We start from the raw sequence: 13,235 nt of genomic DNA, 5'->3' as shown, positions 1-13,235 counted from the left end.
TAGAAAACTGCTTCACAGGACTTCTGTACTATATTCCAAGTCTTCTGGAGTAATATCAAACTAAACCAATCTGTGATTATGTAAGAATTTTAACACATTTTAATAGAGTGTCTATTTTTAAATAGTTTTAGACCACATTATTATTCAGAAAATATATTAATGGCCATTTTTAAGAAGGGTTTTAATCATATTTATCATTAAATTGAAAAATTATGTAAAGTATATGTATTATTTTAGTATGTTGGTTGCTTTAAAGACAAACTACATTTTAAAATACTTTAAACCTACAGTGCACCGTATTTGAATATTCGTGAATGCCAATAAGTTAACATTACATCATTTGCCAAAATTGTCAACAAATATGAATTAAAAAGATTATGAATTCCGAAGACTTAAAATTATTATCATTTTTAGTTTTGGGGAGCTTCACTTTTGATTTATGTTGAAAAGACAAGTATCAACATTTTTCAAAGTCTCCTTTTTTCACTTTAAGAAAGTTTGATAAACTTAGTCAAATGGGTTTGGAGCAACATAAGGGTGAGTAAACAGTGACTGAATATGCATTTTTGGTTTAACTATCCCTTTAATATGAACCAGAAGACACACCAGTCTTTCTGCTGATAGCAAACTCTTTGTGCTTAAGGAGAAGTTGGTGAAGTTTATAATTACCCAGAGAGCAGCCTGTTTAATTGAGCGTTTATGGATGATGGTGCTCAGGATCAGCTGAGTAATTAAGGATTAGTGGGGCTCAGTGCAGGTGGCTTAGGGGCACACGCGCTCCACTGGGGCCCCCCGAGGGAAGGGCCGCTCTTATACTGCTGTCGGCCCTACTGCAGGCCCTGCAACCACAAATGTCTTTCACTTCCTCCGTGAGGTCACAAATCTTAATTAAGCAGCTGCCTCTAATGAGCAGTAAGCAGATAAGGATGAAGAACCTCCCTGTTCTGTTTTTCCATTCAGAACTGCTTGACTGGGTCGCTTCTGTTTGATGTGGATTTTCTAACTCGGCATGTTTTCTTCTCTCTTCTTTTCACTTGTTTTGGGCGTTCTTTCTTTATCATCTCTTGCTCTCATTCACCCCCTCGGGCTTTATTCTTCTTCTTCTTCTCCAACACTTCCCCTATAATCCCACGCTGCTGCTGGACACGTCTTCCTTCATCAATCACATCTCCTTCTTTGTCTGTACATGTTCCCTTACATATATTCTTTTTTCTGTTATCTGTATTTTTTCTTTCATGTTTCATATTGTATTTCTTCGAAATGTTTATATTTTGAATATTTTATTATAATTTTTTTCTTTAATAATTTGATTTTTTTTGCTTCATTTCCTCATTTTTTTTTTATTTTCTTTCGTTCTTTTTGTCATGTTTTTGTTGTTCTTGCTTTTTTGTTTCTATTTTATTTTCTTCTGTATTTTTTTGTTTGCCCCCCCCCCCCCCCCCCCCCCCCCAATGTTTATAATTTTCCCTTTTCAATGATTTATTTAATTATTTTTTAATATAAATATTTTGGTTCATTCCCTTATTGGTTTTCATTCGTTATTTTTCATGTTTTATTTTTTAAACTTTTCATATTTTATTCTTTTTATTTCATTAATTTTCTTTTTTCTTTTTGATTAATATCCTCTTCTTCTCATTGTACTTTATTCTTTTGTTCTTTTATTTCAATCTTTCATTTGTTGTTTATTCTTTTGATCCTTCATTTTGGTTTCTTCTTTTTTTGTCTTTCTTTCTGTCCGTTTCTCCCTGTCCCTGTCTCTGTCTGGGTCATGTGGGCTGGTTTTGTGTTTGGGCGGAGCTGCAGGTAGCGTGTCAGAGCGCGGTCAGTCAGGAGCAGGTGGAGGGCATGCTGAGTGAGAACGATGCTCTCAGGACAAATCTAGCAGCCCTAGAACAGGTACCTGAACATGATACAGCATCACGACCTTCATCACCCCCAGTTCCTGCATCACCTTCACTCAATGACTGTGTCTGGTCTAACACACATGCTCTTTGTACCATTAACTGTTCATACACACACACTAATGTCACTTTTATCAACTTTATTGCCACTGCCTATATTACTACTAAAAACTGAAGAAATGGACTAATCACTCTCAATTCACACCAATTTGTTTGATGCCATATTTTCTTAGAATTTCTTCTCTGAAAAATTGTCAATATCTAAAAGGGAATTCATGAAGGTTCATAAAGTTACATTGTTTTGGGTTGCACTTTATTTTAAGGTGTCCTTGTTACAGTGTTATTATACACTTAAGTACTGAGTAATATTAATGAACAGCATGTACTTACTATATCGTTAGGTTTAGGGTTTGGCTTAGGGTTGCTTGCATGTAATTATGCATAATTTGTTGTTATTATAATAGTATGTACATGCAGCATGTGTAACAAGGACACTTTGAAATAAAGAGTTGCCTTGTTTTGTTTTAAAATCTTGTTATCTGTGTGATAACTTAAAACTGAAATTCAAAACTGCATATTTAAATACTGTTTTAGTTTATTGCTCACCAGCCAAAATCATTATGCTTATTTATTTGTTTCAGAATGACTTACAGTGCATTTAAGGTATATATATTTACATTAGTACATGCACTCCTTGGGAATCGAAGCCATTATCGTTTTGTTAGCAATACTTAAATATTAATGTTTAAATATATTTAAATAGGTATAAATAATTTATTTGACACTCTTTATAAAATATGTGATCAAAGCCAAAGAACACTCTAAGGCTGCAGTTTTAAAAAGTTTCTATTATTAATATATTTATGTCTATGTGTGTTTTTGTTTAGCCTTATTATTTGTTTGCGTGTTTTTATGTATGTTCACACATTCATACATAAATATGTGTATTGCATCATGCATGAAGGTTCATATTTAGCTTGAAAGCACTCATGATTACATTTAGATTTATATTGTATTCAGCACTGTGCTGAATGGCATTTCTCAGCTGCTCTCTAGTATTTTCTGTTCCTAAATAATTCTTCTTTTGTCTTCTGTTGGCATTTTCTCGCTTATGCGCTGAATTCAGACTGAATAAGACTTAATTCAGTTGTCCTGGGTTCTTTGGGGTATATATCTGAAACTGTGTGTGTGTTTTTTTACAGATCCAAACAGTAAAGACTCAGGAACTGAATTTGCTGAGAGAACAAAATCTGGCACTAAATGCAGAGCTTCAGCAGAGACGCACGGAGCAGGAGAGCTTCCTGGCGCAGAAAGATGATCTCAACTCACAGCTACAGGTGTTTTGGCACCTGTTAACTATAAAAACCAAGTTAAAAGGCTTTTTTTCTAAATAAAATGCTGTATTTTGTCCAGAATCATTGTGTTGTCATATTATTAGTTAATATGACATTTCCTTACCCACTGCAGAAAAGTCAATTGTTTCGCATATTGAGAAAGTCTGTTCTGATGAAAAATTATTAAAATGTTTTTAAAAGCCTTTCATTAATATAGTTAAGTAAGATATGTGTTTTAGCGTTTGTATTCAGAGCATTCAGAAAAATAATTTGACTACTTCTTGCTGATCAGGAGTCAAACCGAGCCAATAGTCGACTTCTGGAGCAGCTCACTGAACTGAGTCTGGAGAAGGACAAGCTACAGCTGGAGTTAGAGGAGGCCAGAAAGGTGACGACACAAACAGTCCTTCTTTTTACCTTCTGATCCTTTTACAATTCAGTCAATTCCCACTGCAGCAGGTGAAAGTAGTTTGACGTTTGCTGCACTCACTATCTCTATCTTCATTTAAGCTTCTTTAGTGAGTCAGTTCACTCTGCTCGTTCTTCCATCAGTTAATGCTCTGATCTTTTGACCATCATAATGACTTTATTAATGTAAAACCTGCAATCGGATTTAGCCACAAACGAGCTCCAGAAGATTCACCTTTGGAGTTCTTTTGTACAGTTTTTATTTTTTTTCTTCCCTCTAGAATCTACCGTGATGTTTTTGCACCAAAACCAGTTTTTTTACAGTTTTACAGTGATCATTTTCCACCATCTTGAACATGCTGTAGCAATGTAGATTATCTAGATATAACACACTTTTTAAAATCCATATCAAATTCAACACAAAAATAGAACCATGATATATAAATATTTTATAGTTTAAAAATTTTTGTTTTTTCGTCTTACAGTAATGCCAGTTTGGAGTAAATTTGCTAATTATTGAAAATAACACCACAATAAAAATTCTAATATCCTAAAACGGGCTAAAAAAGATTTTGGGGTGCAACTTGACAGACACAGCTTTAGGAAAGACAACATGTTTGTATCTAATGTTCTTTTGAAGATTTGAGATTTCTGTCTGTCTAAATACCTGTTAGTTGTTGAAGTTAAGAAAAAATCAAGAAAATTTGGTAATGACTGCTTTAAAATGACCCCATTTTATTTAAAAATAAATATCACACTGATCAGAAGTAATTCAACGTTATCCTTGTTCTTTCAGACTGCGGATAAGCGTAAGGTCATGCTGGATGAACTGGCCATTGAGATGGCGCAAGAGAAGTCACGGCACAAAGAGGAGCTCAGCGATGTGCGCTTGCAGCATGAGAAGGAAGTGCTGAGCATCAGGGGCCGCTATGAGAAGGAGCTCCGCGGCCTCCACGAGGAGAAGAACCGCACAGAAGAGGAGATCCGCTCACAGCTACGAGATGAGAGAGTGAGGACCCTTTGTGAAAAAAAAAAAAAACGATCTGCTAAATTTCTCCTCACAATTATTATTATTATTATTTTTTTCAGGCTCGTACCAAAGAGCTGGAGGGTCTTCAGCCGTATGTGGAGGAGTTGAAAGCTCAGGTTCAGTCCATGGAGGGGACGAAGGGCTGGTTTGAGCGCAGGCTCAAGGAAGCAGAGGTGCTGTGTGTTTACATCTCTCGCTGCAAAACACTGTCAGAGATGGAAACTGTCTTTTGTTGTTTACATCTGGCTACATCAGTATCATTCTGACCACATGATGTCAGTGTTGTTTTTGTCGTTACTGTGTTAAAGACTTTACAATGCCAAATGGTGAAGAGCGTTTATAGAGGATTTATTGTTAGAATTCAGTTTCTTATAAAATAAATTGAGCCATTGACGCAAATGCACTGCTTGTCATCATTTCACAGTTTTATAGTCTGTAACTTTAAAGTCTGAAATATAAAAGTAAAATACAAATTTCAAATTTGAAAGTTATAGACTTTGAAACTGTCAATTAGTAAAAAGAAGGAAATTTTTTTAGTAGATTTAACTAAAAATACTTAAAAATGTCACTCTCTGATGGGTGATTTATACTTGATATTGGTGTTATTTGCTTGTGGTTTGAGCAGGAGACCATGGAAAAGAACAAACTGGACCATGCAGAAGAGATCCAACGCTTACAGAAAGAGCACACACTCCAGCTGGAGGTAAACTTTTGGATGTGATCATAAAAACACATTTGGTGTTTGACTGCACTTAACAGAGTACAGTCAGCTAAAGCAGATGAAGTAATGAGCTGTAAAGCTATATTTAGCAGATCTTGTCTATATGACACGTTTGTTGTCTTCATACATATTCAAGTCTCAGAAACACATCAGAATTCTGTCACGTCTCATTGAGTTGATGGATGATTGCTTGACATAGAATTTTACTTAATGAGCTTAAATGACAATATAAAATGCATGAAATGTGTTTATCGTCTGTCGGTGCTCAAAAGTTACGATTTATTTTGGTTTTCAGTGAAGTAGATGGAGTGCATTTGATTGCATTTAATTTATGATTCTGCTGACCTGACCCACAAATAAAGTCCTATGGCCAGTCCATCTCTGGCCTGACGGGATTTTATCCACCTAGATGTGATATTACCGTTTAATATAATTTTTTACCATGTCAGCACAAAACAAAAGTTCTTTCAGAAGCAGAGGAAGTTGTTTTGATGAAAGATTTAGAGAACAGAATTTATTTTCTTTTGTAATTTTCTTTTGTGCTGACATAACCAATGGAAATAATTTTATTTAGGCTGAAACTTTTTATATATATTTTAGTTGTAGAAAACACAGAATGGTTGGAAAAAAGGGTCCACTATCTATCTATATATATATATATATATATATATATATATATATATATATATATATATATATATATATATATATATATATATAAATAGCCATGGAAGCTGGCATTGAAAACAAATAAGCATTAATTATATAACCCAGTAATATCACATCCTACTTTTCAAGTCTGACTAATCTGTGTATTAAAGAAGTAAATACAGTAAAAACAGCTCATTCTGTCCAGAACTCATCCACTGTGCATTTGAATGAACGTATCTTCCCGCCGTTTCTCAGGCTAAAGCTGCAGAGGTGGAGGCAGTCAAACAGCAAGTGACGGAGATGCAGAAAGAAAGAGAAGAACTCAACAACACAATCGGCAAAATCAAACAGGTGTGAGAACAGAATGTATTCTTTTGTAGCGCTCTGTCAGTCTCCTAGTGGCTCTGCTGGAGCGTTTGTTCTTCACCGTGATGAGAACCATGTGTTTTTAAGATGCTAAATAAGGCACGACTCAGATGGAGAATATTATGGGGGTGTGATTGCTGGAGCTCACCAGTAATTTCAAATGTGACTCAAGAACGATGCATGACTCAACAGTAGGATGAGATTGTTCTTTGTGTGAGCATCTGGTGCTAGCAGCTCCTGGGGGATGTTCAGTTTTCAGAGCTGCAAAATTGGTGTTTCCTCGTCTGATCTGAATATTTTTAGGATAGTTGATTTGGACTTCTCTTGTTCTGATGTTACTTGTGTTATGGTTGTAATTGTATACTAATACTAAGATTGAAAGTTGTGTGTACACTGCACAACTCTTTGGGGGTCAGTAAGATTTTTTTTTTTGAAAGATTAATTAAAAAAGATTGCTTATGTTACAAAAGATTTCTATTTCTAATAAATACTGTTTATTTGAGCTTTGTATTCATCAAATAATCTCGAAAAAAATGTGTCCGGGTTTCCACAGAAATATTAAGCAGTACATCTATTTTCAATAAAAAGAAATGCGTCTTGAGTATTAAATCAGCATATTAAAAACATTTCTGAAGACTGGAGTAATGCTGCAAAATTCAGCTTTGCATCACTGGAATAAATTACATTTCTAATATATTAAAATGGAAAATAGTTATTTTGAATTGTAATAACATTTTGCAATGTTGCTGTTTTTAATGTATTTTTGATCAAATAAATGCAGCCTTGAGCATATAAGACTATTTAAAAACATTTTAAAAATCTTACTGAACCTAATCAACTAATCGCGATTAACCGCATCCAAAATAAAGTTAGTGTTTATATACATAGAAATATTTCTTAAATATATACATGTATGTGTGCGCATATTTATACATATAAATATACACAGTGTACACACACATATTATTTAAACAAACTTTATTTGGATGTGATTAATTGATTTGACAGTCCTAATTTAAATGTTTTTAAATGATAAATATTAACTATAATAATAGCATAAAGAGGAAATATCGAAAAGTTCTTCAGACGTTCTTTTTATTATCTAAAATATATAAAAATGAAAGAGACTGAACTGTAAGTCAATGAAACATTTCAAACTAAACTGAAAAGTGATTTGAAAATAATTTGACAATATTTTTCAAAATAAAGATGTATTCGATGAACTATAATGACCTTTGTGTGTGTATTTCAGGAGATTAAAGATACAGTGGATGGACAGAGAATCCTGGAGAAAAAAGGTAGTTCAGTGGTAAGTAGGCAATCCAGCCAGGAGAAAGAGATGAGTCAGGGCTTTCCCTCTCTCCATTTCCCAGAAAGTGAATTAAAATAGTCCCAGGCGATGGGCAGGACACCTCTCTGCCCTACAGACCTGAAACCAGACCTCCCATTGATGAGGGTCGATCAGCTTTCATTAACGCTGTAGCCGTTTCATCAATAGAATCTCATTTGACAGTTCATTGATTGTGTGTGTGTGTGTTTCCAGCTCCAGAAGCTGTCCACACTTTTAGCTCAATAAAGTTTTGGTTATAGTTTTTCTATGGTATTGTTTTAGTCACACTGCTTATTAGGTTACAAATGCAGGCCCTCTGGGAAGTTCCTTCTTACTCAAAGCGATTTTGGCCACAAAATGTATCTCTTTTCCTTCCGACAAAAACTAAAGGATTTTGTAGTGCTACTGCGGGAAAATGGTTGTGAAATTGTTGTCTCTATGTATACTATATATATATATATATATATATATATATATACACACACACAGTGGGTACGGAAAGTATTCAGACCCCCTTATATTTTTCACTCTGTTATATTGCACCCATTTGCTAAAATCATTTAAGTTAATTTTTTTTCCTCATTAATGTACACACAGCACCCCATATTGACAGAAAAACACAGAATTGTTGACATTTTTGCAGATTTATTAAAAAAGAAAACCTGAAATATCACATGGTCCTAAGTATTCAGACCCTTTGCTCAGTATTTAGTAGAAGCACCCTTTTGATCTAATACAGCCATGAGTCTTTTTGGGAAAGATGCAACAAGTTTTTCACACCTGGATTTGGGGATCCTCTGCCATTCCTCCTTGCAGATCCTCTCCAGTTCTGTCAGGTTGGATGGTAAACGTTGGTGGACAGCCATTTTTAGGTCTCTCCAGAGATGCTCAATTGGGTTTAAGTCAGGGCTCTGGCTGGGCCATTCAAGAACAGTCACGGAGTTGTTGTGAAGCCACTCCTTCGTTATTTTAGCTGTGTGCTTAGGGTCATTGTCTTGTTGGAAGGTAAACCTTCGGCCCAGTCTGAGGTCCTGAGCACTCTGGAGAAGGTTTTCGTCCAGGATATCCCTGTACTTGGCCGCATTCATCTTTCCCTCGATTGCAACCAGCTGTCCTGTCCCTGCAGCTGAAAAACACCCCCACAGCATGATGCTGCCACCACCATGCTTCACTGTTGGGACTGTATTGGACAGGTGATGAGCAGTGCCTGCTTTTCTCCACACATACCGCTTCGAATTAAGGCCAAAAAGTTATATCTTGGTCTCATCAGACCAGAGAATCTTCAGGTGTTTTTTAGCAAACTCCATGCGGGCTTTCATGTGTCTTGCACTGAGGAGAGGCTTCCGTCGGGCCACTCTGCCATAAAGCCCCGACTGGTGGAGGGCTGCAGTGATGGTTGACATTCTACAACTTTCTCCCATCTCCCGACTGCATCTCTGGAGCTCAGCCACAGTGATATTTGGGTTCTTCTTTACCTCTCTCACCAAGGCTCTTCTCCCCAGATAGCTCAGTTTGGCCGGACGGCCAGCTCTAGGAAGGGATCTGGTCGTCCCAAACGTCTTCCATTTAAGGATTATGGAGGCCACTGTGCTCTTAGGAACCTTAAGTGCAGCAGAATTGTTTTTGTAACCTTGGCCAGATCTGTGCCTTGCCACAATTCTGTCTCTGAGCTCTTCAGGCAGTTTTTTTGACCTCATGATTCTCATTAGCTCTGACATGCACTGTGAGCTGTAAGGTCTTATATAGACAGGTGTGTGGCTTTCCTAATCAAGTCCAGTCAGTATAATCAAACACAGCTGGACTCAAATGAAGGTGTAGAACCATCTCAAGGATGATCCGAAGAAATGGACAGCACCTGAGTTAAATATATGAGTGTCACAGCAAAGGGTCTGAATACTTAGGACCATGTGATATTTCAGTTTTTCTTTTTAATAAATCTGCAAAAATGTCAACAATTCTGTGTTTTTCTGTCAATATGGGGTGCTGTGTGTACATTAACGAGGAAAAAAAAAAAGAACTTAAATGATTTTAGCAAATGGCTGCAATATAACAGAGTGAAAAATTTAAGGGGGTCTAAATACTTTCCGTACCCTATTATTATTATTATTATTATTTTATTTTTTATTTTTTTTGGTTTGTTATTTTACTATGTAATGCAGTGATGCAAAAATGCAGTGATGCAAAAAAGTTCATGCAAAAATTAAAATTTGTCATCATTTACTCACCATCCAGTTTCAGTTCCAAACCTGTATTGGTTTCTTTCTTCTGTTAATCATTAAAAAGATATTTTGGAAAAATATGGGTTACCAAACAATCCAAATTGACTTCCATGGTATAGAATTTTTTGGGGGTTTCAACTGTTTTTTTACACGCATTCTTCAAAATGTTTTTTGTGTTCAGCAGAATAAAGAAAAATTCATACAAGATTGGAACAGAATTTAAATTTTTTGGTGAACTATCCCTTTAAAAGTGTCCAAAAACATTTGGGGCAGCTGTATAGACTGGTCTAGTCTGCTAAATGTCCATCAGACGTCAAAATAATGCCTGTCATGTTATGTCTGCAGCTGAAAGACTTGAAGAGACAGCTCCATCTAGAGAGAAAAAGAGCCGATAAACTCCAGGAGCGGCTACAGGAAATCCTAACCAACACTAAGACCCGCACAGGTGAACACTTTCTCCGTCCTTACATGTTACACTTAAGATTTTGAGACCTACCCCTCTGTCATCATATAAAGCATTTGTTAGTACATGGAATAGGGCTTTTTAGAGCTGTCAACCACCCTGTCAGGTGATTTAAACTGCGATAGGCTCTGCAGTCGCCGTTTCATCACAAATGGGCGGCATGAATGAAAAATTTAAAGCAGGTAAGTAAATATGTGGCGCAGTGCATTAATAAGGCAACAGATGAAGACGGCTCCGCCCCTACTGCAAATCGCTACAAATGAGACAAACCCAAAGCGTGTTCTTACCACCTGAAGTGAATTCTAAAGAGCCCATCGGCTTTGTTCTTGCATCAGGTTCCTGTGGGATGTTGAGCAGTTCACTTTCCTGCATCGGCTCATTGGCTATAAATAGTTTTTCCAAGAAGGCAGATTACATTAATGTAGTTTTTCTTTCACATTACTGTGGTGTTATTTCATATCATTGAGATTTTTGGCTCACTTTTCACAATCCGATAAATTGCTTTCACTCGTCCTATTTCTTTTCTTCATTGAACATAACATTTGAAATACAGTAAAATGGGTTGTGAACACATTTTTCATGGACTTTTTCTGTTTATATGATATCAAGTCAGTTTTATTTGTATAGTGCTTTTCACAATGCACGTCTTATTTGAGAACTTTTTTACTAAGTGTGAATTTAAAAAAAACTTAAGGGTTTTACTGCTTGGAAACTTTGTGATTTTGACAAGACAAGAACCCAAGACATAATACCTTTGCCCCATGGTGTTTATAATCACATTTTAGTGTTTGGACCACATAAGCGACTCAAACATCCAGTGGTCGAATACTGGCTCAAAATCAATACACAGTGTCTCAACTTAATAGAAACTTTTTAGGTGTATTCATTCGTTTGTTCCTTAACTTTAACTCCTGTGGGGACGGACCTCACACACAACAAGGAGGGAGAGGCGGGTGCTGTAAATATTTGATGGAGCCCCTCTAAAAATGTGCTACAGATCCATGCATACGTGCATTTGCTCTCTGTAGATTGTTGGCAGTGCCAGGGCACTCCTCTTTTGAGCCATTTATAATTTAAAGTATACTAAATGTTTAATGGTTGCTCTACAGAAAGTTTAGAATCAGACATTTTAAAGTAGGGAGCTTTATCTTTGTCAAATGTCCAGAAGGGTCTGAAAGTCCACACACACTTTCTCAAAGAGATTTCAGCATGTGTTTTGGTTTACTGGCCCAATCAATTTAGAGTTCTTTGTGTTCTATTTATAATTTTCTTTTTTTAAAAGCAGCATTTAAAGCTCTGTTCAAATACCTAGTGAGCATGCTACTATCTGAATAAACTACCTTCAAAGGGAGCATCCTAAATGAAATGGAAACTCCAAAAGTGACTCAACTCACAAGTTGATTCCAATGGAGGATGATTTAGCATGCTGCTAAGCTGAAAACATATAGCACACAAATAATGGGTAAAATCGACAGCTTTTAATTATACTATTTATGCATACTTTTTGCTTTTGAATAATATAACATTATAGTTATTTATTACATATTATTGTTTTTTTTCCTCAAGTTTTATGCAATCTGTAAATCAAGGAATGGTTAGAGAGTCGGACTCGTAATCCAAAGGTTGCGGGTTCGAGTCTCGGGCCGGCAGGGATTGTAGGTGGGGGGAGTGAATGTCCAGCGCTCTCTCCACCCTCAATACCACGACTGAGGTGCCCTTGAGCAAGGCACAGAACCCCCAACTGCTCCCCGGGCGCCGCAGCATAAATGGCTGCCCACTGCTCCGGGTGTGTGTTCACGGTGTGTGTGTGTGTTCACTGCTGTGTGTGTGCACGTTGGATGGGTTAAATGCAGAGCACGAATTCCGAGTATGGGTCACCATACTTGGCAGTATGTCACTTCACACTTCACTTTTCTGTGGAAACCATGATGCATTTTTTTTCAAGAAAAGAACAGCATTTATTTGAAATAAAGAAAAGTCTTTTGTACTGTAAATGAAATATGATTCTAGTATACTGATGTGCTGCTTAAGAAACGTTTCTTCTCGTTGAAAACTGCTGCTTTATATTTTTATGTTCACTGTAATTTTTTTCAGGGTTTTTTTTAATAGTCAAAATAATCAGCATTTATTTGAAATGTAATGTTTTGTAAGATTATAAATGTCTTTGTCGCTTTTGATCAATTTAATTTGTCCTTGCTCAATACTGACACAAACTTTTGAACATTAGTGTATTGCATACAATGAAAAGTTACATAAAATGGATGGCTTTTAACTTCTGTGAATTGTTTACCTTGTAGATTCTCTGTCCGTGAGTGCAGGTATTAATGGATGAAGTTCTGCTAAATAGCCTGTATATTAGCATGCCTAGTGCTAGTATAGATTACTCCAGTAGTGTTTCCATGTTTGTTGACCTATGTACTTACTCTCTGTAGACTGCAGTGTACTGATATTGCTGCCTACTAATAATTGCCTTGCAGTAACTAGTTGTTGATCATATTAACGGTTACCTGTTTCTGGAAACTGCTGTTTTTTAGTTACTAGGACTGGATGATATATTGATTGTATTTTCAAACAAGATATGAAATGAGACAATACCATTCATGTCAACATGCATTGATGCTTTAAAAGCTTCTGAAACATGATGTAGAGTGAGATGCTGCAGTAAATAAGCACAATCCAAGTTGCCCTAAACATGAGACATGCTTAATATTAGGTGCTACAAAATAACTCATTAACATATAGTTAAAAGCAACTTGCCAGCCTTTCATGTGTGTGTGCTGTTTAGTGCATTTGTGACCAGTTCTTCTCAGTG

The 13,235-nt window shown here is 36.2% G+C and overlaps 1 protein-coding gene across 4 annotated transcripts in view; it reads left to right on the top strand.

The window, feature by feature from the left end:
* LOC306849204 (GRIP1-associated protein 1-like) overlaps nt 1-13,235 on the top strand; it is a 46,568-nt gene that overhangs the window by 10,797 nt on the left and 22,536 nt on the right. Inside the window, exons 15-24 of one of the 4 annotated variants that reach the window (XM_079384072.1) lie at nt 1,804-1,896; nt 3,104-3,238; nt 3,528-3,623; nt 4,440-4,652; nt 4,733-4,846; nt 5,299-5,376; nt 6,301-6,396; nt 7,664-7,720; nt 10,306-10,405; nt 12,721-12,741. In XM_079384072.1, coding sequence (XP_079240198.1) covers nt 1,804-1,896; nt 3,104-3,238; nt 3,528-3,623; nt 4,440-4,652; nt 4,733-4,846; nt 5,299-5,376; nt 6,301-6,396; nt 7,664-7,720; nt 10,306-10,405; nt 12,721-12,741 — 1,003 coding nt within the window. The remainder of the gene's footprint in view (nt 1-1,803; nt 1,897-3,103; nt 3,239-3,527; nt 3,624-4,439; nt 4,653-4,732; nt 4,847-5,298; nt 5,377-6,300; nt 6,397-7,663; nt 7,721-10,305; nt 10,406-12,720; nt 12,742-13,235) is intronic. The other 3 variants (XM_079384073.1, XM_079384074.1, XM_079384075.1) reach the window with 3 other exon arrangements.

This window comes from Barbus barbus (genome assembly GCF_936440315.1).
Source record: "Barbus barbus genome assembly, chromosome: 29".
Classification (NCBI taxonomy): Eukaryota; Metazoa; Chordata; class Actinopteri; order Cypriniformes; family Cyprinidae; genus Barbus; species Barbus barbus.
The sequence above is the reverse complement of the archived record's forward strand: the minus strand, read 5'-3'. Positions and strand labels throughout refer to the sequence as shown.